Here is a 27,996-nt window from a genome sequence, read left to right as displayed (position 1 = left end):
TCACTGTGTCTTGATCATGCCTTGTAATCCTGCATGTTCAAAGGTCTCTTGTGCGAGGAGGACATAAATGAATGTAGCTCCAGTCCATGTTTAAATGGAGCCCACTGTGTTGATGGCAAGAATGGCTACCGTTGCACGTGTGCAGAAGGGTTCACAGGTACACGTTGTTCTCTTTAAGCCAGCTTTTACTCTTTCTGACCAAAAAATGTGTCTTCCTACCCTACCCAAAGTATTTCCATCCCACTGCTATATAGCAATATATATATTACATGGTGATATGAATGTAAGTTATGGATGTTCCTTAGGTCCATCTAGTCTCTCAGACTCTCCGCAGTGTAAATGTGACTTCAGAAGGATTTTCTAAGTGCTAGATCTTCAATTACTAATTTTGCAATGAACTTGCTGTGTGATGTTAAGGAACTAACAACATCATTTTAATGGGTTCAAATTGTTGTTTTTAATTTTATTTAAAAATAAAAATATTATAACAGTAGACAAAATGGTCTATATTAAAACTACTCCCCAATCCCATAGTCTGCTTTTAGAGATTTCTATAACAAATACACATAGCTGTTGATTATCATGTTGCCAAAAAGCTCCACTATAAAATCACATGCAGTTTCAGTGCTTGTGACATAGGGCCTTTTTCACATCATAAATCACAGAGTCACATGTTTCTGGCTTTCACATCTCTCCTTAGAGTTAGGTTTCAGCCAAATGTCTTTTATAGCAGGTTTTCATTACTTGCTCAGAATAGTTTTTCAGGTGATTTCCTGGTTCACCCCAAATTAGTCACATTTAAATTTGACAGTTTGCTACAGTTATTTCTGTAACTGTTAACATGGTTCCCATAATTCTTCTGTGTTTACTTAACCTCTGTTAATGGAGTAAATTCCAAACCTGCATGGTTACTCTGATGTTTGCTTTTTCTCAGAAGATCAGCTACATCCTTTAAAAAAAGGAGATGGGTTAATAATCTTTTTTCTTAGGTTAATTCAATCCAGAGCTGTTACTTTGTTGGTTTCTTTTCCCCCTCAGGTGATCACTGTGAAAGGGAGATGAACGAATGCCTTTCCAACCCCTGCCTTAATAGGGCTGTTTGTGAAGATCGAGTTGGAAGTTTCTCCTGCAAATGTCTCCCAGGTTTTACTGGTGTCTTGTGTGAAAGAAACATTGATGAGTGTCTCAGCAGACCCTGTAGGAATGGAGCTACATGCAGAGATGGTATCAACAGCTTCAGGTGAAAAACAGATGATTGATGTAATATAATGTGGAAAGTCAGACATGTTGAGGTGCCTCAGCCTTCTCAGATTTCAACAAGCATATTTTGGCAGCCTGATCCAAAATAAGTGGTCCCTTTATGAAGAAGGAGATCTTAAAAGACAAGAAAATATATCCTAGTGTCTTGACTCTTAAAAATTCCAAGGAAAACAGCAAAGAAAATATGCAGAGTTTGAAATGTAAGCATGGTAGGACTGCATGGTTTTAATACTGATCTTCCAAAAGATGTCCATTTTTCCAAATTTCAGGGGCTTATCTTGCTTTCTGTTGGAATAATACATGATGACCAATTATGTACCTGTTAATACTACATTTCTATAGCTTGGAAGGACAGGGATAGTTGTACATACTGAGCCAATAGAGGTTAAAATACAAACCCCCGTGGAAACCTCCAGTTATTTAATTTTATGATTTAGGGTATCTGAACTCAGATCAGAAGCTACAAATGCCATCAGAAGTGTCATATCCTAGATCACTGTATAGGTAGATGGGCCCGCTATTAACATCTGTGTTTAGTTTAGTCTTTTCCCTCCCAAAAGCCCCAGAAGTTTTAATGCCTTTCAAGCACCTTGGTTTTTTAAGTATCAGTTTTGTTTTTCCAAGTATCAGTTTTGGTTTTCCAAGTATTTCCAGTTTTATACTGGCTTGGTTTTTCCTATATATAAAGGTGACTATCTGAAAAATTGAATACCTCTCATCATTAATTCTGTGTATGTAAGAGGTATGTTTTACTTGTGGAAGTGTAATGGTTATGTCTCATTATTTCATATAAAAAATGCAGGCTCTTTAAATATTGTATTGTCCCTGTCTAGACGTGTTATTATGCAGCTAATAGAGGGCATGCTTAACAGAAATGACCTCTTAAGCATGCTTATTATGCATGCTTAAGAGGAATGACCAAAATAAAATTCCATTAATTCTGTAGTATATAATCTGTTGTTTGTTTTTTTTTCTTAGTATCGTTATATACTGTTCTCATTGGCAGATCTGGCCTCATAGCCAGAACTCTTTGTTATGATGGCTGTCACCTTTGAAGTGTGCTTCTCTTCCTCCATAGGTGTCTGTGTGTGACAGGGTACACAGGACAGAACTGTGAAGTGAACATCAATGACTGTGCCTCCAGTCCCTGCTTAAACCAAGCCACGTGTGTGGATGCCTTGAACTCGTACGTTTGTAAATGTCCCCCTGGCTTTACAGGCAGCAGGTGTGAAACAGGTACACAGGACTAAGTCTCAGAAAAAGGTGGCTTGACTAAGTCTCTGTGCAAGATTTTCACTGGCTGGGCTGATTTCATACAGCTTCCTCAGAAAGTAGCTAGGATGGTGGGACTGTGAGAGGATGAGTGTGTGACTGCAGCATTAATAAGTGTAATTGCAGACAAGTAACAGCATGTGTCTGAGTCATTTCTCTTTTCTAAGGCATGGTTCTAGCTTTTTAATACCCCATAGGTCTATTGAGTTTAATTTGTATTTGCTCTGTTTATCTGGGTTAAGTAGATCTTTCTGTTTCTTGTATTTTGTGTCGAGCCTTGTATCACAGGGCTGGAGATTAGTAAGGGGTAGTCTTAGCTTCAGAAGTCCTAAAGGCATCAAGTTCCCTACAGGCAAAAGAGTATCAAGTTTGCTGTGGACAGGTGGCATGGGTCACACCCATAGCACAACTTCCTGGGGGATACTGGAGATCACAAGGCTCAAATCCCTTTCCCCGAAAATTATAAAGTAGCCAGTGAATCTTTAAACAGAAGCCATGTTGATTTCCCAAAGACAGTAGAAGACATTTACACCTGCCATCCTATGTCAGAGTTTTAACACCCACCTTTCAGGAGAGCTCCACTATATAACATTACATGTAGCATCCTTGTAAAGCATGTCACTGTGCATTGAACAGTAGCACAGAAGTGCTGTCCCATACCAGGCAGTGTATTTCAGTAAGTCCAGAACAGGAAAAATCTTGAGTTGTTTTGGGTTTTTTCTTCAAAACTTGATTAAATGGAACAAGGTGATTATACTTCTTTATGTTGTTGGATGGTAGATGGTAGATGGATATGTCAGGTCAGTGATTCAGTTCATGTTATTGCTAGATAAACAGTGTCTTCTGGATATTTGTCTTCAAGCACTATATTTTAGCCTTGGAAAGCTCTGTATGCTGGCTGATGTTACACTACCAAAAGTTCTTTCTATCTCTATTCAAATTAGTGAATATTTTTTGTGCAGGACTTCAATCCACTTTATTGCATTTGCTTGGATTTCATTGGATTCTCTTTCCATGTTTGTGTGACTATTGTTCTGAATACTCTTTGTCTTCATTGCAGAACAGTCCTCTGGTTTCAATCTTGATTTTGAAGTCTCTGGTATCTATGGATATGTCATGCTTGATGGTATTTTACCATCTCTTGGTGACATCACCTGTACATTCTGGATGAAATCCACTGACACCACAAACTATGGGACTCCCATTTCTTATGCAGTAGAAAATGGAAGTGATAATGCATTTCTTCTGACTGATTACAATGGGTAAATCACAGTTTTGCTTTTCTATAGCTTACAGATGTCTTGGATTGATAAAGGAAGTGTAGAACAGAAGTTTGAATGTAAGCTTTGCCTACTTTGGGGTAGAAAAATCTGCATCCAAACTCCCTTGACAGAGTTGTCTCTTTGTTTTTATTTTCTTCTTGCTTTGTTCCCATCACTTTTTGCTCTATAGAAGAGTAATGGCAAGAGAGCTGTGAGTTTAGACAACATTTTTTTTTTCTGTACTATATTCACATCTTTTCTTAATGGCTTATTGAGACAATGAGGGGAACAAATGGAGCTCAGCAAAGTACTTCTCGCATGATTCTAAACACAGAATATGACTTGCACTTTTGCAAAAGCAGTGTGACTTCCAGTGTGACTCAACAGAAAAATTTAAGAATCCACTATGCAGCCATGACTTGAGCCTTCATATTTTGTTACAAAAGCATGTCACTCATTTCACCATGCTTTGCATATCATAGCCAACTTCCAAGTGCTCTGTGATGATCTTTCAAGAGAGATTTCTCACATGATAGTTATTACATGCCTGTTATCTTATTAGCCAAATAACATTTCTTTGAGTCATGGGAGACAGACCATGCTTTTAAGGTAGCTGCATGCAGCTGAGTATGCTGTGTCTTCCCTGCAGCTGGGTTCTTTATGTGAATGGGAAAGAGAAGATAACAGACTGTCCTTCAGTGAACGATGGTAACTGGCACCACATTGCGGTGACGTGGACGTGCAGGGATGGGGCGTGGAAGGTGTACATCGATGGAAAACTGTCTGATGGAGGCAGCGGGCTCTCTGTCGGATCAAAAATCCCTGGTATGCTTTATTTATATTATACCACATTTGGTTGTCTTCGTTCTGTTTTTATTCAGAATATGCAAGGAAATGTTTTGGTGTTTTTAGGATATATGCACATGTTCAGCATTTCTGAAAAGCTCATGTTTGCTATTCTTATTTTGTGAGGACAGTTCCCCCCACTCAGCATCACTGAAGATAAAATGCACATTTCTGAGGTATATTGGTAGGTAGCTTGTTTTATGGACATCACAGTTTAGTCCACAAAGGAACCTGTGCAGGGCTGGTTCTGGAATGGCTTTGTGAAAGTGTCTAACTCAACAGAATAAAGTTTATCAGGCATTTCCCTTACATATGTGTCGTGTGTTCAGCGTTTATTGACTTAGCCTTTTCCTGTTCTTTTCAGGCATATATTTGAAGTTATGTTTGTATTTTTTTCTAACAAGTGAAGTTTGCTATTTCATTGTTTCCTGTGATCAGTTATCTATAGTATAAGATCAGAGGGCACAAAAAATAGTATCTTCAGCATTAAAGAGCTATGAAAAGCTTAGTATCATTTGGCTGCAAAGAGGTTTTGTTTTGGTACTGTTTGCGTACTGCCACCATCCAAATTTACATAGAATTTCAAAATACTATTTCATTAAAATAAAAAATACAGTACTAAAGCATTTTAGTCCATGACCCTTGCATTTGCCCCTGTCTTTCCCACTTAAATTGGAGTTCTCTCCAGAGATAAGACCGTAGTGTGCTGTCTCCATTACTTTTTGACCTTGTCCACATACCCTAGGTTGTAGAAGATGCATGTTCACATGTTAATGGACAAGGTGAATAAATTTAACTTGTGTGCCATGTCCCAGAGCATTAACTACCCACAATGTGGGAGTATGGAATCATACTCCCACACTGAGGGTAGTTAATGCTGTGAGACATGGCACACAAGGGAGGTATAGAATCACATTTGATCTGTATGAGTTTGTATGCTTTTGTTTGAAGCAGGAACTGTAAGTTGGTATTGTAAAATGGGCCCCACCTGCTCAAAACTGTATTTTGCGTTGCTGTGTGTTATGCTTCAAATACTGACCTATAAGTGATCTCATTGAGCCAATATCATTCCTGAAGCAGCCATAGGTGATTTCTGCTCCCATGTGAGTTTGACAGTCACTTTCAAGTTGCTAGGTTGACCTATCTCAGTCTAACATAAGTCTTCCAAGAGGTTTTGCTGAGAGAGTTTGAAAGTGGGTGGTCTTCACTGCAAAATCCAAGTAACATAGGGCAGCAAAAATTTTTGTTTTGTTTAGTTTTTAATCTTCTTATGGGATCCCTGCTGTAAGGCTTTGTTTCCTACCCCTCTTCAAATTCTGAGTTTAGGTGGCGGTGCACTTGTGCTGGGTCAAGAGCAAGATCAAAAAGGAGAAGGATTCAACCCAGCTGAATCTTTTGTGGGCTCCATCAGCCAGCTCAACATTTGGGACTATGTACTTTCTCCACAGCAGGTAAGTCCTGAGTGCAGTGTTTGAGCAGAGAGCTCTGAACCTAGGATGAACATTTGAGAAGGCACTCTAGGTCAGCATACTGGGGACACCCCTACTCCCACGGAAGTCAGTGGGATCAGATGGAGTTCTGGCTTAGGGTAATAAGCTTAATGTAGTTAGTAAAGTAGCTTTAAGCAGAACTAAGCCTGGTAAAATCAACACTGAGTCACCTTCTGTTTTGATTGAGCCTTTCTGTAGTATGTGGCTTCAAAACAGGAAGGAAATCATGCATAAAAATTAACAGTACTGCTAGAAGAGAGAGAAATTCAGTGGAATAAGTAAAGTGCTTGTTTTACAGACTACATACAGTTTCCTCATTCTGCTGTTAAAACTTCAGAGGGGAGACATCACAATTTCAGTCAATGCATTAGACACTGAAAAATCTGAGCTTTATAGTTCCAGAAAAAGTCTGAAAGGGCAGATAACTTAATATGGAATTACACCTACTCAGGTACCTAAAATAAAAGCTTGGCAGCACCAAATTTCCACTGAGTTAAAAATTAATAAAGACTGAAAGATGTCTGCAAGGACAGTAATCCCTCAACTTTTCTGGGAGCCAAGCTTCAGTGCTCAGTTATCCTCAAGTGGAATTTGTTTCTCCATGCCTAGTTGGGACCTCCCACTTCCATTTATGACTACTGCTTGTGTCTTCCACCATGCACTGCTGTACAAGCCTGTCTGTACCTGATCATCTCCCAATACACACAGGGCTGCTGAGAGATGTCCCCATAGCTGCTTCTGCTCTAGGCTGAACCAAGCTCTCCTCCCAGGGCAAATGTTCCATCCCATCTCTGAGCTTGCTCCAGCTTGTCAGTGTCTTTCTTGCTGTGAATTACCCAAAATGGAATGCAGTACTTCAGATGTGATCTAATAAGCACTGAGAATGAATAATCACTTCCTTGGTTTTCTGATGGTAACCCTATTCACACAGCCAAGGATGCTGTTGGTTCCCAATATTTACACAGTGCACAGCTGGCCAGTGCTCAGCTCACTGCCTGCCAGAATCCCTAAGTTCTTTTCCACAGAGTTCTTTTATTGGTCTTGGCTCTCCTCACCTATATTGTTCAGAATTTTTTTCCTTGCCATTTTTCCTTGTTGAGTTTTTGAAGTTTATCTTTACTCCAGCCTGTCAAAGTGCCTATGCATGCAACTCTGTCCTTGAGCACACTGATTGGTGATATTATCACCAGCCTGATATTATCTGCAAACCTGAGGACAGTGCTCCATCACTGCTTCCTGCTCATTACTATTTCAATCCTGAAGGTCAGAAGTGCTAAACTGTTGATAACACTTGAACAACAAAGACAAATGTTTAATCTTAGAGAAATTTCTTTGAGGAAGAATCTTTGGATTACAAAGTTTTGCTCTTTTCCTGATTTTTCTTAAATTTGCATCACTAATTGATGGTTTATAGCTATTTGTTATCTCTGACCCAAATAAGAAATAATAGCATGAATAGGAAAAAAAGTAAAGCAGAATCTTTTCTTCCAGCATCCATATGTCTCCTCCGTTTATTTCTCTGTATTTTTACTACTTTGCCTCTCTGACGGGTTAAAAACTACCCCACTATCTGCAACAGTTCTTGACTTTTAGGGTCACCAACTGTTGCATTGCCAATCAGATCTTCAAGTTTTTGTTCACTTGCAGTTTTGAAGCTGATAAGCGTACATGTGATTTTATAGGGCACACTGGTAAAGAGTTTTAAGTGCAACTTTCTGAAACTTTCTCAGTAGTTGCCGCTGTTTCAATGACAGGTCTGATTGAATTCCCACTTGCTTCAGATGCAGCAGTTAGGACAAGGAAGAAAATCCTGCTGTTCATTTATAGTATCCATGTTGCTCATCTGAAAAGACAGATGTAACACCAGACAGGAAGCTGAGTCAAGCTTCCTATACAATTTTTACCTCATTTATTTCAGAGCTTGGAATAGTAAAGTGCTATTGTAATCTGTAATCATTAGGTTTGTTCTGGCCAGCTGGAACTATTCATTAAGTCTTAACTTTCTATTCTCAGCCATAAAGGAAAGCAGGGTGACAGAATAGGTTGCTTAGTGAATAAAGGATGGTAGAATCTAGTCTTTAGATTTTACTTACATGCTTTAGTTATTTATTCACTTGCACATTAATTTTGTATAGGTAAACTGTCACTCTGGTAGCTTTGTTGTTGAATAGGCAGCAACAGAAATATGAGTTGTGTGTAGGGAACTGTGAGGTCCTTTCTGGCCCTCCATTCTCCATCATATGGCTTGGAAGCGCTAATTCCCAAACTTGTTTTTCCTACATTGGAAATTTTTTCATGCAGATCCCTTGCAATTTGTTTGCAGCCTTTGGCCTAAGCAGTTTCCATTGGCACAGATTGCTGAAATGAGAACTTTGAAATGGCCTCAGAATAAACAGAGAATGTTGGTTCCTTCTCCAGCTATACTGACTGTATAAAAGTCTAACTGACTGCTAAAAGTCCAATCTGCCTCAATGGCTTCAGAGTAGGGACCATATGAGAACAAATCACTCCAAAGTTCATCATGTACCTTTCCATCTCACAAGGACAGACACTGTAGAATATTATTCTTGGTTGAATTTATCTGCTGGAAACTTGACAGAAGGCTATCACCCATCTGAGAAAACTTTTCTATCCGAGACATATGACCAGATCTTCTTTCAAGATACCAATCTGCTGTTGGTCTAATAGTGTGTTCCTTTGTTTCTCCTGTACTTAGCTGACCTATATAGTTCCTGTTTCTATACTCCATTATTTATGTCCCCATCCCACTTTGGTTGGGCCTTGCCTACAGTGTTGTACAGAGTCTAGTTAATTCAGTTCACAAAACTTGTGTTCTGGAAACAACTAATTGCCTTATTAAGCTTCTCCTTTTTGTATTTCTGTCCCTTTTACATGGTGCAGGGCTAGCAGTTTTCAGGATACAGATCTTGAACACTAAGTTCCTTTTGGCTCCTATTTGACATTTTCTGCAAATAGATAAGTGTTCTCTTCAGGTTGCAGCCTCATTACTGTCTTTTTCTGTGACGTAGATGTGTTCTTCTTTTACACTAACAAATTCAATTGTGTCTCAAGAACTGTGTTCAATACCTTGTCTGTATGTCAAGTAGTCCTTCAGGTAGTGACTCAGCCATATCTAGATGGTTTAAAAGAACAGAATAATAAGTACTTCAGCCAGGAACCTCTTGTGCTAGAAAAGATGAGCATTACTCCCTCAAGCATCTGTTCTAGTGCTGCATACACGCATTAAGGGAATATTTTTTTTAATATTCTTTTCCTACATTGTCCTAAAACATCATCTAACCAACTTTTTTAAATCCATAGGTAGAATCTCTGGCTACATCCTGTCCAGAAGAACTGCAAAAAGGAAATGTACTAGCCTGGCCAGATTTCCTGCCAGGAGTTGTTGGAAGAGTGAAGATAGATTACAAGAGTATATTTTGTGCTGGTTAGAACTTTACTTCCTAGAACCCATTTTTTTCTGAGCAACACTATAAGACTCTTTTATGGGGTCAACTAGCAAACTTGCAGCCTTTGCTCTACTAACCTTGAATAAATTATTTTGATAATTTGACAGTTAGAACATGCAGTCCTTCATTCTTCAAATTCCAGGGTTTTGTAACAAAAGTTCATTGAAATCTATGACAAAAATTTATTGCTTCCTGAATTGAGATGGGAAAAGAGTGAAGATGGTAGTGGATCAGAAAAAAAAATTCCTGCCTTGTATTCTAATAATTCTTGTATAGTATTAAAATACCTGCTGCCTCCTCACTTCTTTTTCTGTATATTCCTTTTCTGTTTTTATATGTTGATGATTCTCAAAACCCTTTGGACCCATGGGATGTAGCATGCATAACATTTCTGAAAGCTTTTTCCTGGGTAAACTTATGCAGGATCAAACAAACACATAACCAGTTTGTTCATTTCAGCATGTAGCTGTACCTCTTACTGAATGCATATATTCTTTTCACAGATTGTCCATCTTTGCAAGGATTTATACCTCATCTGCGGGCCTCTTCTGCTGATTTAAAGCCAGGGTCAAAAGTGAGCCTTTCCTGTGACCCAGGATTCCAGATAGTGGGAAACTCTGTTCAACACTGCCTTAACCTGGGACAGTGGACACGGCCTTTTCCCCGATGTGAAAGTGAGTTGTCTCAGTGAGCTGGCAGGATTAGAAAACTCTGGTGTTTATTTGGATCCTATCACTATTCATGGCCTGGGTTTTTTTGCAGCTGTCATGCTCTTGAATCCATTCATGTTACAGCGTAAACATGTATGCTTAAAACTAAACTCATGTTTTGCCGAGCAGAAACTGTATCATAACCATGTTCTTACATGTTTTTCAGCCAGTTTCTAACATCCATGGCTGTTAGAGAAATTAGTCCATTTGGATCAGCAATCTGGTCCTTTCCTCCCCAGTGGCATTAGGAGTGTGGAAGATGCACAGGAAATGCTAAAATATCTCTGTAATTTTTAGATGTCACTGAGAATGTCTGGTTTGAAGTAGAAGCCTTGACTTGAGTAAATTATGACCTAATTTCTTTATAGGCAGCATATATTTCTGTTAGGACTTGGAAGTGCTCCAAGATTTACCGGATTTCTTCAAAGTGAGCTGTATGCATTCAGGCTGCCAAGTTTCTTTTGGTTATATGATTCCTGCTCCTGCTTTCTCCTTTCCTTTGGTCCTCCTCTGTTGTGACTGCACATATGACTGCAGTTGCTTGTGTTGGAGCTGATTACATTTTTCATTTCAGCAGAATAGTAAATTAGCTCCAGAAGCAGATATTGCATAATCCTAGAATTTATATGTAGTTTGGAGGAAATCATCAAATTTGTTAAAAATGCCTTTAAAATAGTTTGATCTAAATTTTAATGTCTTCCTCTTTATTCTTTATTCAGTAACTTGTAGCAAAAGTCTCATCTTCTGTGTAAACAAGAGCATGCCCATGAGGATTTACCCAAAAGCAAGTCCTGCTGGGCAGAAGGAAAGCTCACTGGCAGAAACAGCTTTGCACTTTCTTGGTGTGTGAGCTGTGACCACCACCAGAATCCTGTTAGTGTTTCTGTTTTCTCTGCATTGGGCCAAGCAGTTTTACCTGCTGAGCACAGAACTGAGACAGAAGAGGGCTGACCTGCCACTAACAGGCTGAGTAGATGAAGACTAGACTTGCCCACTGGCCTTTAAGGTACCTGTTTCACAAGGACCTGATGAATGAAAGTTACTTGAAGATGCCTATTTCCTGCATAATGAACTACAGGCTATACTAATGGTGTCAGCCTGAAAAAGTACTGACTGAATCAGGCTCAGTGTAATCACTGTCTTCACCCACCAGAATCCTTTTCCTCTTCTTAGTGCTAAATACCCCCAAAACCACAGGTGCCTGAGAGCCTGATTGTTACAAACTCTCCAGCTCTATTCCTTCCCAGCAAGTACTTGGCTTCCATAACTATAGGCTTTAAATTCTTGTTGCATGATCCTTGCACACAGCTAGGGGACTAGGACTTGCTGTAACCCGTGTATCTACAATGATGAGCTGTGTTTAGCTGTTGGAATAAGTTAAGCCTTTTTGATTGAGTTAAAGATGCACAGGAGAAACTCTGCTAGAATAAATAAAAACCTCTGGTAGGCAGGTACAGGGATGATTTCTGCTGTCACAACTGGGATCAGATGGGATTATTTACTCTAGTCAATCTAAGGCATGCCCAGGTTTGTATGTGAAGTCAGCTCCAGTCTCTCCGTCATTCATGCACTCCCTCATCTCAGGCCAGGACTGTAACTCTTAGCAGTCTCTGTTGGCTACTTCTGCAGTGTTTAAACACAACAATCCTGAGCTTGATTTTCAGCAAAGGGAAGTAACAACAACAAGGCAAACTCAGTTTTCTTTTTTCTTTATAACTCACCAAGGATTATTTCTTATCAGAAGTGTTCTGTGACTGAAGGGCATCTGCTCAGATCTCAGCCACAGATGTGTCCTCAAGAGCTAGCAAAATTTTCTTAGTAAGAGCTGGAAAGTCCTGCTAAGACTCTTATTGAAAAATGCCCAGAAAACAAGACCCTCTGCTAGACCTGGAATTGATTAGCTACTTCAGAAAAGGACTGGGCCCTCTTGCTAATGGGATTGTACAGCTGCAGAGAAAAACATGTGGTAATGGCTCTCATGTGGAATTATTCTGAAGATGATTTGTGTTTGCTCTGCTAATGCCTGTGCCCTCTTTTCACCCACCTTGCAGGAATCAGCTGTGGAGTGCCTCCAACTTTAGAAAATGGATATTATTCAGCTGAGGACTTTTTTGCTGGCAGTACTATTACCTATCACTGTAACAGTGGCTACTATTTGTTGGGTGACTCCAGGATGCTCTGCCTGGACAATGGAAGCTGGAACAGCATTTCACCATCATGCCTTGGTAAGATGTGCCATACATTTGGCTGCATGCACTGACAATCTCACACTTCTCCTGTGCCCTTAGGTTTGAGCAGACATTGATTCTGAAATTATGGAGGCTAACCATAATCCCACAGTCCAAAATATTCACTTTTCTGAAATAACATGCTCAGCCTTACGTGAAACCAAACCACATTCTGTCACCTTTTTCTGTCCATCCTCTTGTATGCCCCACATCCTGCTTTTATCAAACATATATAAAATTATATAGGCCTGCATTGCACTCCCAACCTTTCTCCTGCAATCCTTGCATTCTGTGCTTCTGACCTGTGCATTTTGTTGCTCTCCAGCATGCTATCAGTGTTTCATGCTCTCTGACCAGGTTCTTTTAAATATTTCACACATGGACATTGTGTATTTAATATCAGATTTACTGACCTGAGGACAGTAGATGCTGCACAGGATATCCAATCAAGCCGAGTGATACAAAATGGACTGCATAGCACGAGAGAAACAAATTCAAGTTACTTAACAAAATACAGCAATTGTAATACACAGTTTAGGTATAATTCCAGTGCGTTTTGCATTATCAAGCTCTGTAATATGTTCACCCTCATGACCTTGCACGTGCCCAGTAGCTGGGAATGAATGTGTGAGGCCAGCTCAAGCCCATTGGTACCTGTCTGACATTTATACCTCTTGTTGACCATGTGTTCATTTCCACTCCTCTATGCTGGTCTGGCTAACTCAGAAGACATTCACACTCTTTAATGAGCTCAAGGAGAAGCATTTACACTGTCAGTTGATCCACTCAACTGTTAGTTGATGTTTACCTGAACAAAAGGCCACCTTGCTGTCTCCCTAGTCCCTAACTTAATGGGCAGATCACCTCTGCCAGTGTTCTCTGAGCCTTTTCCTGTTGTGGGGGTTTTTTGGTGGGTCAGATATGCCTGCCAGCAAGCAGCTGCAGCTTTGAGAGCGCTGGGAGTACACTTGTGACCGCAGTTCATACAGTTGCCACACCTTAACTTACTTGCTGTTCAGTTGGGTCTGATGTGCCAGGTGCAGTGGCACAAGCTGAAAGGTGTGAGAGGCCGGCATTGGACTGTGTACCCAGGACTAGGTGTCACTAGTCTTGCAGGGCCATGTCTCCAGCATTCCCCTGCTGGAGTCCACTACCTAGCTGTACTTGGATTGCTGCATCTGGTTGTGCTGGATCTTAGCCATGGGAATTGCATGGTAAAAAACTGGCAAGATTTGTGTTTGACTCCTAATTCTTTGTAGGTATAGCACATATTTTTTTCAGTCAAGACAAGCAAAAGAAATTACCAAAGTCTTTTAGTTCTGCCAAAATTCACTTTTGAGTAGGATCCATCTAGTTTTGTAGCATCCTGTCCAGCAGCACTTCCTCAGAATCTACAAACATCATCCCAGGTACGTCAAGGCTGTCCAAATAGTTCAACTTCCATGCTGTAGGAGTCACAACGTTCAGAAGGAAAAAGCCTGCGCCCCACCTTCCAGCTTGCCTTGTCTCTCCTAAAGCTACGTTATGGGAAAATGAAAACAAGAGTGGATTTGGCACCCTGACCCACCATTTACCTTTCTGACTCATGCTACAGGGAGGTGCTAACAAATCCTGGCACACCTATGCCCTGAAGCATTCCTTTTGTTCTGTTAGGGTCTGATTCACCATGTAGTTCCACCCCACTGGAAGTCTCTTGCCTAACAAGACATTACAGAAGAAGCAGTCATTCCAGTTCTGCTGTGGCAGCACTTTGCATTCCCCTGGTACTTGTGTAATTGGCAACTGTCTTGGTATTACAGTGCAGCTGTCATGCTGCATATCAGAAAGAAACTCCTTTTCTTTTCAATGTGTTGTGGTCCTTTCATGCTGATCAGACTCATCCAGTAGTGAAGAATAACCCTCCAATTCAGTAAATTTTCTTGCTTTTTTAACCAGTGATTTTTTACTGGAAATGGGCAAAGAACCCAAAGTGTGTGTCTGCATGGCATATCTTGATCAACAGGGGTCCTGTAGCAGGGCATTTAGATCAAGAATTGTTCTACCTCTCTCTAACAGTATGAAACAAGCGTTTTCACTTTTCCCTGAGAATAATCCCTGATGCCAGCACTTTTCAATTAGATACTTTGAAATTGATTTTTTGCAATTTTGATTCATTGTTTTCATACCAAGGATGTTTCCTTACTTAATCCTTGTCAAGATTAAAAGATTTTATGAAGTATTCTGGAGTGAGGGATTTTTTTTTATTTTGTTTTTGCAGCATAGCATCAAACTACACGGATCATAAATTATCAGTTGGGATTTCTAGGTGCTACTATCATGTAAATAGTTAATTATAATAACTAATATATTTTGATTTATTTTTAACTCTTCTGGCAACTGCATGCTCTTTTTGGGCCTAGTCTAATTATCTTCACCAAAGATGGGGCTCTTATATTTTCAGAGTGTTTCTCCTCTTGGCTAAGTATTCCTGTCTTCTTAGTAGGAATGTTGAGATCAAGAGGATTTCCCAAGCAAGAGTTTAATGCTAAAATCCTTCCTTAGGGTGTCTACACAGACTGGTAGTACAATAGTTACAATATCTGTTCTTTTGCAGTTTGGAAACCAGATACTTTATGTGGAAGTAGTGACTGAAAGTTAGTAACATTTATCTCTGATATTCTCATGTTGTGCAATACTGCTGAGTAAATTATAATTAAAATTACAATAAAACTTTACAGTGAGTTATAAATATTTGTTTAAATATTAAGTATTTTTACCAATGGATGAAAAATGTGATTGCAGTAAGTGATTTTTAATTGTACTACTTAAAGTAATTCCTGTTGACAGTAAGGCAGAAATTTAAAGCAAATGCTTGCTATAAATAACACACTAGAGACATGGGTTTTGTGAGTTTGTTTTGTTCTGTTTTTTGCAGATGTTGATGAATGCGCTGTTGGATCAGATTGTGATAAGCACGCATCTTGTCTCAACACAAACGGATCCTATGTTTGCACTTGCATCCCTCCTTACACGGGAGATGGCAAAAAATGTGCAGGTATGGGAAAGAAAAACATCCAGCTAGCATTTCTGAGATTCTGTATAGGCCAGTATCCTGCCTTCCAGTTGGGAGACAACAATTGATATCTATGACAGGCATGCTTTCATCTTCAGGTTGGTTTAGTCTGGATGGGGCTGTGATAGTGTCTCCTTTTGTTTCTTGAAAACTCACCTCTCCGTGAGGATACAGCTGTCACTGGGATGCTGCTCCAAGACATACACACATGCAAAAACCTAATTGCATGCCAAGCACAAGACCTGGGAAGGCCACAGTGTTTCACTTCTCACAGCAAAGCTGCGCAGTGAAGAAACATTTTAATACAGGCTTCTGAGTAGGGCTAGAGCTACCTGTGGAAACATTAAACAAAGTAACTTTGGAAGAAGATAACTAGACAGTGACATAGGTTGGCATAAAAGGTAGTTGAGCAGTTTTCATTTTCAGGGATGGACCTACTGGAATGGGCTTCCAATTTCTCCCTCACAGAGGGAGAAATTACTGTAAGATATGTTTGCTTCTGACAAGGAATGTAAACTCAGTTACAGAGGGCTCTTCCACGTCCTTAAACTTGGAGATTAGCTTACTTGCATGAGTCTTCAGTCATTAACATATAAAAGAGAAAAGGCTGTAAACTACTTATGTAAACTACTTCAGTGTTTTCCATGTGCTTTGCCTTCTACTTTCAGCAAATTCCCAAGGATATCTCTTGTAATTTATTCATAAAACCTGACACATAAGTTTGTTATTTGTAGTTTCCCTCTTTCTCCTCAGAACCTGTGAAATGCCATAATCCAGGAAATCCAGAGCATGGTCATTTACATGGGGATACTTACAGTGTTGGCAGTCAAGTAACATTTTCCTGCAAAGAAGGGTTCCAGCTGACAGGAGCGATGAAACTTACTTGCATGGAGTCCGGAGAGTGGAGCCACCCAACACCCTATTGTGAAGGTTGGTTCCTAGGGGTAATGCATGCTGAAATGTGATTTTAACATTAGACAGATTGGGAGGGGAAAAGTAATAGTGAAGAGCCGTTAAGAGACCATGGCAGCTTACGAAACCCTGTCCTAACAGATCTGGATGTCAGTGTTGAAGTCTTTGTTCTCTTAAGACATAAGAACAGTTGTCATGTCTGTAGTGGTTCTCTCTTACGCAGATTCTCCAGTGCGTCAGAGGTATAGACTCAGTCTAATGCAAGCATTAGAAGTGTTCTTCTAATTCTAATTCTTCTCCACCCAGCCTTCCATTTTCAAGCAATTAATCACTTAAAGACCATTAACTGTCTCAGTGGATTAAAAGCAACCCGAAAGGACAGGCTGATGCATGTACATAGTCATGGTATAATAGCAGAAATTGTTTCTTTAGAAAACCAGAACAAATGAGATGAAGCAACAGGTAAAGTGAAGAGTTGACAAAGACTGTCTGAGCAAAAAACAATTACTTTGTCCATAGAGAGGGGTAGATATGGAGTCCTCTTGATAACCAAGCATGTGGTTTGTAGCATGGTTAAAACTGCCTACTTCAAATTAGTTCAGTTTCTCAGTAAGGTGAATTCAGATAAAGAGTCCTAAATGTCACTTACAGATTAGTCAAGAACTCATTGTTACCTAGGGCTTTATATTTCTTCAAATCTTTTCAGAGAAAACAAAGCAAATCCTAATTTTCTGTTCATTTTTGTTTGTGTTATATCAACCTCTCTTGTATTCCTGTCTTTTTAAAGCTATATCCTGTGGTGATCCAGTTATTCCAGAGAACAGTGCCATTTTTGGCTCAAATTTTACATACGATAATAAGGTGGTGTACAGGTAGGAATTCAGTATGTTTGAAGTGCTGTATTAATAACTGATTGACAATCTGGCAGCAAATAAGAGTATGGCTGAATTGAGAGATTGGTTGAAATGAAGGAGAGGAGCAAGATGGGATTAAAATAATGGAAAGACATTTGATTATAGAGTGGCTGTTCATTAGCAGAGCTGAATGTTTACTCCAGTGCTACTTCTCTATTTCCTGAAAAGAAAGATGGTTTATGCAGGTGTGGATGATGAGAAAAAAGGGATGACTAATTATGTTGTGCATAAAAGGCCCTGTGTTTGATAGCATTTCTTTTCTTCTAATGCAGATGCAATGATGGATACAACTTGGTGGGTGAAAAGGAAATTCTGTGCCTTGCTAGTGGCATTTGGAGTCATGCTCCCCCCTCCTGTGAAATGGTGACGTGCCCTAGCCCACAGGATATCAGCAATGGAAAGTACACACTCAGTGGCACAACCTATCTTTCCTCTGTATCATACACCTGTGACAATGGATACAGGTAAATGCACAAATGTGTCTGAGCCAAATGCAGGTGGCATGCTTGTTAGGTCTGACTTATATCTGAAAGAAAAAAGCTGGGATCATTGCTCAGAATAATAAAATACTAAAACAGAATTGGAAAAGCAGTTCAGAAAAGTCACTCAGGATTTGCTATATACATATGTAATGCTTTCATTTTACCATCAAACTTACAAAAATATTTTGAATATTCAGAAACATAGTTTTTTATTATTTCTGAAAGTTTTCATTTGCCTTTAAATATCATTATACCTCTACAACTGTGGTTCATATTACTTTTGCTATTACTTTACAGCACCTTTTGTGAAGGAACTTTCTGGAAGTTACTAATTTACTCCTTTAACTCTTTGTACTAGTAATTTATTCTAAGTATTTGTTCTGTTTTACATTTGTAAGCAATAGTACTGCAAACATATTCTTAACATGCTGTAATTAAAAATTAACACATTAATGCTATATCCAAGGATGTGGCTGTACATGCAGGCTTCTGCCTCCCCTCATATCTGCTTGTACTTCTAGCAGATATGCTCTGACATAAGTGGTCCCATATGGACCTGTTTAGGGATGACATTTTCCTGCTACAATCATTTCCTTGTCTAGATGCAGGCAGGTAGGTGAAGTGTGTTCATTTGGTGAATGCTCTAATTCTGTTAGTACAAATGGATAACTCAGCTGCAGTCAAGTGTAGTGTTAAGTCATAGATTTGCATTGTGGGTTTATCTGTACCCCACTAAACCAGGCAGTGTAATGAGCTTTTTGACTGTGGACTTTGGACATACAGGCAGAAAATACCACGTCAATTTTGATTCTTTGTCTTTACCTGTCTACCATAGCTTGGTGAGAGAGATCCTCTCTCCTGTGGTTACCACTCCAGTGGAAGCCCTCTCAAACAGTGTCCATCTTATGCATTACTTCTGGACCCAATCTCTTCTTTCAAGCAGCACCTTTTAGGTGTTTTTAGTCTTGAATGTATTGCCACGGGTAGGCAAAGCCCTACTTTCCTCATAAGGGCCTGTACCAAAACTGTAAAAGCATTACAGGTCAGTGTTCTTTTCCATTAACTTATTTCAGTCAGCTAAACATGGTGGTCTAATACAATTTGACACCACATTGTAGGGAATCAGACATTCCCATGTAGGGCTCTCAGATATGATGTGGGCCCTACAGGGAACCCACAGACAGCTGACATAGCAGCTGGAGACAAGGGTCGTCTCAGAGAAGTGTTTCACATTCTGTTCAGACATCTGAGTCACACCATCTGAACCAATCCTGTTTCCTCAGATAATGAAACCAAAAAATATCATTAACTTCAAATGTGTGTGGCCATTCACTCAAGCAATATCCTTTACCTCCTGAAAGGACTGAATGCCTTTTTGTGAACAGACTTGAACTGGAGCTTTTCCTTCAGTGTCCTGGCTGAAGATAGTGTTTTAAGTCATTGAGTGAATCAGGTGTTAGGCAGAGGCCTAGTTGCAAGTCTCAAGACTGGCATGTTGTTGATGGTATACAAGTAAATTTTTAAGGTTAAACAAGTATTTCTTTTGTGCTCAAAGAGGGGCAAAGCTGCAGCAGAAATGGTGTGTGTCTGCACAGAGCCTTGAGGCTTCACAAGAAATCCACCAGCTTGCTCTTCAAAGTGAAGACCAGCCTTTTTTAATAGCATCAGGGGTGGTTTTCCATAAGCAAAGCGTGAGATTCTGGCCTCTACTAAAGTTAGTGAGAAAGACTCCCTAGTTTCACTGGGGCCAGAAAGCAAAGCAGCTCTTTCACTCTCCATCCCTCACCCAGAATGAAATGATGCCTTAATAATGATCTTTGTGTCTCAGCCTTCAGGGACCTTCTGTACTTGTCTGTGCATCTTCAGGGAGCTGGAACAGCACACCACCGGCTTGCAACATTGTGTCTTGTGGTCCCCCTCCTGCCATCCAAGATGCAGTCATCAAAGGAGATAACTTTACTTTTGGAAACACGGTCTCTTACACCTGTAAGGAAGGGTATGTAGATCAGCACTACTGGATCAGCACTACTGGATCAGGTTGGGTAAAACTGGTGCACTGTTTGATAAGTCCTTTCTAACTGCACACTAATTCATGTTTACTACTTCTGTCTTAACTTTTTGGAAGTTAAATGCAATGGAGATTTTTTTTGTGGGTGGTCAGGTTAGTATGAGAGAGAGACATTTCTTAAAGTAGTTTCAGGGGAACTGAATACACTCAGGAAGAGAAGAATAGAGAGGAATCGGGGGAATGGTAGCACAATTCAATCAGAAACCCTTTTCCTTGGAGTTACTAGAGAACCAGTACTTCTCTGTTAAATTCAAGGCTCTGATCATAGCAAATTCTTTATGTCTCATCAGGGTGTAAGAATGCTTTTGATGCAGTTTAACAACTGTCTGCTGTGGTGTTCTAAATTCTATTTCTTTAAAATTAAGACTCTTTGTTTATTGAGGTGTATTATTTTAAATTTATTTTTATCTACTCTATGTAGAGAAATTTTCATCAAAGAGGAGGCTCAGTTTTGATGACATCAAGCATGAAAGTATAATGCTGGACTCTGATCCTGCAAGAACCTTTGCACACAATAATCTTTACAGCCTATAAGCAGTTGCATAAAATTTCTTGAAACTGTTCTGTCTAAAAGGCAGAGCAGGTAAGCAGAGCTTTTGCCAGTTTAGGTCCAAAGTGACTGAAGGATTTTCTGCTTTTTCTTGGTGTAAAATGGTAAATGACAAGCCAGCATTTTTCTTATAAATTGGCTTTGCAATGTTATTTGAAACATAATTGACACAAAGCATCCTTACTATGTTTTCTAGACTGTATTGTGATTTTAAAAGCTGCTTCTCTTTCCTGTGGAAGCATTTTAAATGGGGAAGGATAGCAGCATTTAAAGACTGTCACAGCTCTTTGCCTGTGACAGTGGATTATTTTAAACATTGGCACATAATAGGCTCTTTTTCTGGGGTCCAGTCATGAGGCCTTGAAAACAAATTCTGCAAAGAAGACAAAACAGTTTTACAGATGTTGCTTCAAGATCTGAACAGCCTGCAGTTGGATAGTCAATGAGGACTTTGTAGTAGTTACTGTTTCTTTGCTCTTTGTGAGAGCACACTACAGAGAAAAATAATTAAGAAAACAGTTACAGGTACTGTGAGTACACTACTGCCTGTTGCATATTTAAGCAGCGGGGGTTTAAGTGGGATGATGAGCTGCATGGATTAATACCTGTCCCTGCTTCCCAGAGACAGACTGGAGAACTACAGCTACACTAACAGTATTAATGTGGTAGAATTTTATTATAAATAATTTCATTGGGTTTTTTCCAGTCAGCATTAATTTTTTTATTGACTTTCTAATATTTTTAACAGTGAGTTTTTAGGAAGAAGTTATTTTAAAATTGCTATATGTGTTATTGGTAAGAGCACCTCTGGGTAACTCACTAAGAGGTTTCACTTTGCTTGCAAGTGTGAATATAGATTGAAAGGGCTAATACAGAAACCCAAAAGACCTTTCTAGGCTTTTCATCTCTTTCTTTTCCAATCAGTTTTGGTAAAAAGAAATAGTTTCTGAGTGGGATCATTTCCTTGAAGATTGCATGGACCATTACAGCACAATAGTAAGTTTATTGTAGTACTTTGAGGCCAAAATGGAAGCTCAGAAATGGTCATTGGACAGACAGATGAGAGAGAGGTAAGGTGCACAAGGTGTGCTAGCATATCCACCTTTGTGATACTTCACTCATGGATATGTAGGCTTTAGGATTTTCCTTTTGAAGTTGATCATAGCTAATTTAAAAGATCCTGTTTTTCTGGGGTTCTAGCAACAAGCTCATACTGCAAGGGCTTCAGGAAACCTTAGGTAGAGTTTGACAGTGCTTGTATTTTTGACTTCCTATGTGGTTTCCTTATCCACAGTTACACATTAGTTGGCCCTGAAACCATAGAGTGCTTAGCCAGTGGCAAGTGGAGTGTGAGCCACCAGCAGTGCCTGGCAGTATCCTGTGATGAACCACCCCATGTGGAAAATGCATCACCAGAGAGTGGCCACCGCCTCTTTGGTGATATAGCTTATTACTTCTGTTTGGATGGTTACAGCCTGGCTGATAACTCTCAGCTGCTTTGCAATGCAGAAGGGACATGGGTGCCTCCAGAGGGCAGGGACATGCCCCACTGCATAGCTGATTTTTGTGAAAAGCCATCCACCGTCTCATACAGCATCCTGGAGTCCATTAGTAAAGCCAAGTTTGCAGCTGGCTCTGTTGTGAGCTTCAAGTGCATGGAAGGCTTCGTTCTGAACACTTCAGCCAAGATTGAATGCCTGCGAGGGGGCCAGTGGAATCCTTCTCCTCTGAGCATCCAGTGCATCCCCGTCCGCTGTGGAGAGCCTCCCCACATTAGCAATGGCTATGCCAGTGGGTCCAACTACAGCTTTGGAGCAGTGGTGGCTTACAGCTGCAACAAGGGGTTCTACATCAAGGGAGAGAAGAAGCGGACCTGTGAGGCCACCGGCAACTGGAGTGGCAGTTTGCCCACATGCCACCCAGTGTCCTGTGGAGAGCCACCGCAGCTTGAGAATGGCTTTATTAAGGTACAGAATGTGATTTCTCATCTGCCTGGTACCATGGCAAACTGAATATATCTTCACAACTGTTGCTGTTGGGGTTTTCTTCCTTCTGTTTTGCTCTTCTGTTAAAACTGATGAAGTACATGATTGGATAGGATAAGGAAGAGGAAAAGTGGGTGGATTTGCATCAGAATCATACCTGAAAAGCATGACTATTTCCATGGGATTTCCTATCATAAAGTTGTTTATCAGTTAGGAGACATATTCAACTGATTTCCTTAATGTCTTAGTCTTCATTTATTTGGTTCTTGAGTAGCTTTCAAGTGCCTTCTTAGATTTGAAGAACTGATGCCAGTTCACAAACCTTGCTCTTTTCATTGCGATAAAAAAATCTGATATGCAATAGATAAATCACCTTGAGATATTTTTTCTTCTTTTGATGCAAGCACATTTCTTTACTGAAGTCAGAACTTCACTTTCCTTAGCAAATTAAATTGCAACAATGTTGCACATTTGGTGCACAAGGACAATATTGTGGTAAGGAAGATCAAAACCACTATTATAAAGATTTAACATTGAATTTTTGAAGCATTTTTCTTCTGAGCATCCCTCTTCCTTCCTTAAATCCAGGGATTTAAGATATCAGGATACCAGATACCAGGGATACCAGATACCAGAGAATCTGCATTTGCTAAATTTGGAGGGTGGAGGTTGACATTCCAGTTCCACATGGGTTTCCAGCAGTACTAACAACAGTTTCTGTTCAGACTCCCACACAGATGCATCTTCTAATTAATGCATATCACTCTGTTTTGTCTTCCTTAGGTAGGATCACTCCCTCATCTATTCCTTACAGTTAGAAAAAATTTTTATTACCTTAATCAAAGCCCAGACTGCAACTTTTAGTTGCTCCTCAGCTGCCTGCTCAAGGCCCTGCAGCTGCATATGTGGCATTTATAAATGTCTCCTAGTTGCAGTAGATTTGAGGGCTCCAACCTTAGATACACACAGAAGCTAAAGAATCATGACAATAATAGGCCATTTGATGGCAGCTTCCCCTGATCCATTTTTTTCCCATCTTCCTTTCCACACCTATTTTGGTCTCATGGCTCAGGAAGGGAGAAAGCACAGGAATTCTTTTCTAGCTTTTACCTTTTAAGGCTTGAATTTTCTGTTTTATTTTGGCCTCAGATTTCCTGAAAAGAAGAGTGCATTATTTGAGGCAAGATATTTTGTGCCAGTTACTTGCCTTCATTCCTTCTGAGACAGCCTTTACTGCTGTCAGGGATTCAGCTAGAAGCTAGACCAGGAGAATACAAGAAATTAAATCAGTCTCCTGTTGCCCAAATCATGCGTCTTCATTTCAGACATGTCTCTGTCTTAACTGTTTTCCAGGATACCACTGGGCACTTCTTTGAAAATCGGGCAAATTATCAGTGTGACTCTGGTTACCAGATGGTTGGGAGCCCAGTGTTTATCTGCCAAGCAAACCGGCAGTGGTACAGTGAATCGCCCCCTTACTGTGCTCCCCTCAGCTGCGGAAAACCACCATCCATCCAGCATGGCTACTCCAAGGGAGAAACTTTTGATATGGGCTCCAAAGTTGAGTTCTTCTGTGATGAAGGCTATGAGCTGATTGGAGATGTTTCATGGACATGTCAAAAGTCTGGGAAATGGAGCAAAAAGCAAAGCCCCAAATGTGTGCCAACAAAATGTCCAGAACCACCCCTAGCAGAAAATCAGCTGGTCTTGAGAGAAGTGTCTTACCAAGTCGGTGTTGTACAGTTCTCCTGCAAGGAGGGTTATGTTTTGCATGGCTCCTCTGTACTGAAATGCTTGCCGTCCCAGCAGTGGAATGATTCCTTTCCCTTCTGCAAAGTTGTACAGTGTTCTGCACCTCCCTATATCCCCTTTGGGGACCCCTTGACTTCATCCCTTCATTTTGGAAGCACTGTGAAATACATCTGTGTGGATGGGTTTTTGCTGAAGGGTGAGTCCACCATCAGGTGCCAGGCTGATGGCTCATGGAGCTTGCCTTTGCCAGAATGTATTCCCGTGGAGTGTCCTCAACCAGAAGAAATTCAGAACGGCATAGTTGATGTGCAGGGCCTCACCTTCCTTAGCACAGCCCTCTACACATGTAAACCAGGTTTTGAACTTCTAGGGAACACAACTGTCCTCTGTGGAGAAGATGGACAGTGGCTTGGGGGAAAGCCAGTTTGCAAACCTATTCAATGCCCAAGGCCTAAGAAGATTCTCAATGGCAAATACTCATTCACAAATTTCCATTATGGACAGACAGTTAGGTATTTCTGTGACAGAGGTTTCCAGCTCCAAGGGGAGGAAACACTGAGATGCCTAGAAACGGGAGAGTGGAGTACAGAGGTTCCCTCTTGCAAGGCCATAAATTGCCAGCCCCCTCAACCCATTGAGAATGGCTTTGTGGAGGGTGCAGATTATAGCTATGGGGCCATGGTCATTTACAGCTGTGTGCCAGGCTTCCAGCTGTCAGGCCTTGCCATGCAGACCTGTGAAGAATCTGGGTGGTCTAGCTCTACACCAACCTGCCTTCCGACAGACTGTGGCCTGCCTCCTCACATTGACTTCGGAGAGTACGTGCAGCTGAGACACGGGGAAAGGCGTCCTGACCAGGAGAGTGTTACAAAGAACCCCTCCCTTTCACATGTGTTGCTGGATGACAACATGAAGGACTTCAAAAGTTCCTTGAAGGAAGACAGTGCAATGCAGCTCACCACTTTCTTATTTGGAACTATCATTTTATACACATGTTACTCTGGCTACGAGCTGCTGGGAAACCCTGTTCTAGCTTGCCAAGAAGATGGGGCTTGGAATGGCACTGCCCCTGCCTGTGTTTCCATAGAGTGCACCTTGCCATCCCCCCCAGAGAATGGTTTTTTGCACGTCACAGAGAACAGGCTTGGCAGTGCAGTGAGGTACACCTGCAGGCCAGGATTCACACTGGTTGGCTCTGACACACGGCTGTGTTTGCAAAGTCGGCAGTGGAGTCACACTGCTCCTTACTGCAAAGCATTAATGTGCAATTCACCTAACCATCCTTTGAACGGGAAGGTAAGAGGGGAAAACTACACATATGGGAGTGTTGTCTACTATGAATGTGATCCTGGTTACCAGTTAAATGGACCCTCAGAGAGGAGATGCCAAGAGAGCCAGAAATGGGATGGCAGTGAACCAATCTGCATTCCTGTTGCCTGCGGCCCACCACCGGTTCTGGAGAACGGTCAGGTAACTGGAGAGGACTACACATTCCAGAGACATACAGAGTATAGGTGCAATGAAGGTTTCCTGTTAGATGGCGACAGGAGTAGAGTCTGCCTTGAAAATGGAAGCTGGAGTGGAATCACTCCAGTTTGCAAAGCTGTGATCTGCCCTATGCCACTGCCTCTTCCCAATGGGAGAACTACTGGCTCAGATTTCAGCTTTAATAAAGAAGTGCACTATCACTGCAATGATGGTTATAGCCTGCAAGGAGCATCAACGCTTACCTGTCGGCGTGACGGTACCTGGGACTCAGAAGCACCACACTGTGAACCAGTCATTTGTGGACCCCCTGAAGACATCTCCCATGGCTTTCTGAATGGCTCAGCCTTCACTTTTGGGGAATTTGTCCACTATATATGCTTCCCTGGTTATGAGCTGCATGGCAATCCCTTACGGCAATGCCTGTCCAATGGCTCCTGGAGTGGGAGCCTTCCATCTTGCCTACCCTGTGTGTGTCCTACACCACAAATTCAAAATGGGATCGTTCTTGGTACAGATTTCAGCTGTGGAATAAGTGTGCAGTTTCAATGCCTGGAGGGCTTCAAACTGCTGGGACCTCCTGAAGTCACCTGTGAGGCAGCTGGCAAATGGAGTTCTGGGTTTCCTCGCTGCGGACAGATTTCCTGTGGGGTTCCACCCATCATCCCCAACACATTTATCAATGGGAGCAGCTCTGAAGATGAGAACACAATCATCTATACCTGCTTGACAGGTTTTGTCATGAAGGGGGGTCCAGAACTGACTTGTGTTGAGACAGGTGTGTGGAAGAAGCCATACCCAAGCTGTGAGCTCTTAAGCTGTGGCCCACCACCATCTATCCCAAATGCAGAGGTTCTTGGGAACATTTACACCTATGGAAGTAAGGTCCAGTACAGGTAAGGATGATACTGCTATTCTGTTTTCATTAAAAGTGTCTGAAGGAAAGAAGATAGAAGGTTCATGTACCTTCAGTTAGCGCAAGTTTCTACATACTCAGGTTGACAAAGCTCACATTGCCATGCACTTTATAAAATACTATTTGGACCACTCAGGAAAACTTCAGAAAGGCATTTCAGCCTGTTGGGCTGATGCCTCCACTGAGTTTAATTTCCCATTTCCATTTGCTTTCTTATTCTCTTCCACTGAAGCACTGTTTTCAACATATAGAGTTTTTTATCAGGTGACAGTGTGCAGCTTCTCTCCTCTTGGCATTGTATTTATGGTTTCCGTCTGCTTCAGGTGCCTCTTGTAATACAAAAGACTTGATATCCCTCTTCTCCCATTATCTGCACTGCAGCACTGTGCTGTCTGGAGCACTGGAGCAAGTTACTCCTTTGACAGATATGAGAAACTGAGGGGTTTTTGTTAATTTCCTGGAGTACTTTTGCTGCCCACTACTAAACCCACTAGTGCAAACCAGTTGAGTTGTTCTTGGTAAAGCACCATTGAGTCAGCCTTGGGTGTCTAAGCAAGGCTAAGGCTTAGTTTGTTCTTGGAAGAAAGTGAGATCATCTTTAGAATTACTTGGTGCTCACACACTCTCTTTACCTCACCAAAGGCTCTCCTAGCAAAGAGATGGGCAGTGTGGAAATTGCCCTAAAACTTCCTAAACTACCCTCTGAGTACTGAAGCCACCAACTCATTTTCCATTGTGATGCTACAGCAGCATGAAACAGCTGGAAATGAAGTCTGAAGTCTCCAGCTCTTGCAAAAGAATTAATTCAGTTGAGACATACTTCTTACAGGCTTACCTTGAAGTAATAGAAAAATCTCAAGACATATTATTAACAACTAGTGCTGAAAAGTTACTGTCCTGACTTTTTAATTTATAGATTATTCCTAGCTGTGTCTCTCTGGTCAGGTCTTCATGCTGTGTTGCAGATGTCTGGAAGGCTACACAATGGCGACAGAAGTGGATATATGCACTTGCCAGGAGGATGGACAGTGGTCCCCTCAAAGTATTTCCTGTTGCCCCAGAAAGTGTCCCCTTCCAGGAAATATCACTAATGTAATCGTTCTTGGGAACAACTTCACTGTGAACTCAAGCATCACTTTGTCATGTGTAGGAGGCTACACTCTGGTGGGAGCAAGCACATCTACATGCAAGGTATAGTTTTATTAGCACTGTTTTATTCTGCTGGCCTTCTTGAATTCAGGAGTGCTTCTCATATCTTCCTTACCTTTTGGCCCTTTACTGGGCGCAACTAAAAAATTCAAAGCATATTCTGAAAAATATTGTATGTTTAGTTGTTTCCCAGTAA

General features: G+C 40.9%; 1 protein-coding gene across 1 annotated transcript in view; it reads left to right on the top strand.

Annotated features, from left to right (window-relative positions):
- Positions 1-27,996, top strand: part of SVEP1 (sushi, von Willebrand factor type A, EGF and pentraxin domain containing 1) — a 115,484-nt gene that overhangs the window by 64,310 nt on the left and 23,178 nt on the right. The window contains exons 23-39 of the mRNA XM_054651726.2: positions 44-157; positions 1,039-1,240; positions 2,339-2,496; positions 3,593-3,794; positions 4,444-4,619; positions 5,967-6,091; positions 9,452-9,575; positions 10,101-10,271; positions 12,359-12,532; positions 15,450-15,569; positions 16,341-16,517; positions 17,287-17,371; positions 17,686-17,877; positions 19,724-19,891; positions 21,808-22,480; positions 23,852-26,631; positions 27,617-27,842. Of these exons, the coding sequence (XP_054507701.2) occupies positions 44-157; positions 1,039-1,240; positions 2,339-2,496; positions 3,593-3,794; positions 4,444-4,619; positions 5,967-6,091; positions 9,452-9,575; positions 10,101-10,271; positions 12,359-12,532; positions 15,450-15,569; positions 16,341-16,517; positions 17,287-17,371; positions 17,686-17,877; positions 19,724-19,891; positions 21,808-22,480; positions 23,852-26,631; positions 27,617-27,842 (5,867 nt within the window). The remainder of the gene's footprint in view (positions 1-43; positions 158-1,038; positions 1,241-2,338; positions 2,497-3,592; positions 3,795-4,443; positions 4,620-5,966; positions 6,092-9,451; positions 9,576-10,100; positions 10,272-12,358; positions 12,533-15,449; positions 15,570-16,340; positions 16,518-17,286; positions 17,372-17,685; positions 17,878-19,723; positions 19,892-21,807; positions 22,481-23,851; positions 26,632-27,616; positions 27,843-27,996) is intronic.

This window comes from Agelaius phoeniceus, chromosome Z (genome assembly GCF_051311805.1).
Source record: "Agelaius phoeniceus isolate bAgePho1 chromosome Z, bAgePho1.hap1, whole genome shotgun sequence".
Classification (NCBI taxonomy): domain Eukaryota; kingdom Metazoa; phylum Chordata; class Aves; order Passeriformes; family Icteridae; genus Agelaius; species Agelaius phoeniceus.
This window is presented reverse-complemented; position numbering and strand designations above follow the sequence as displayed.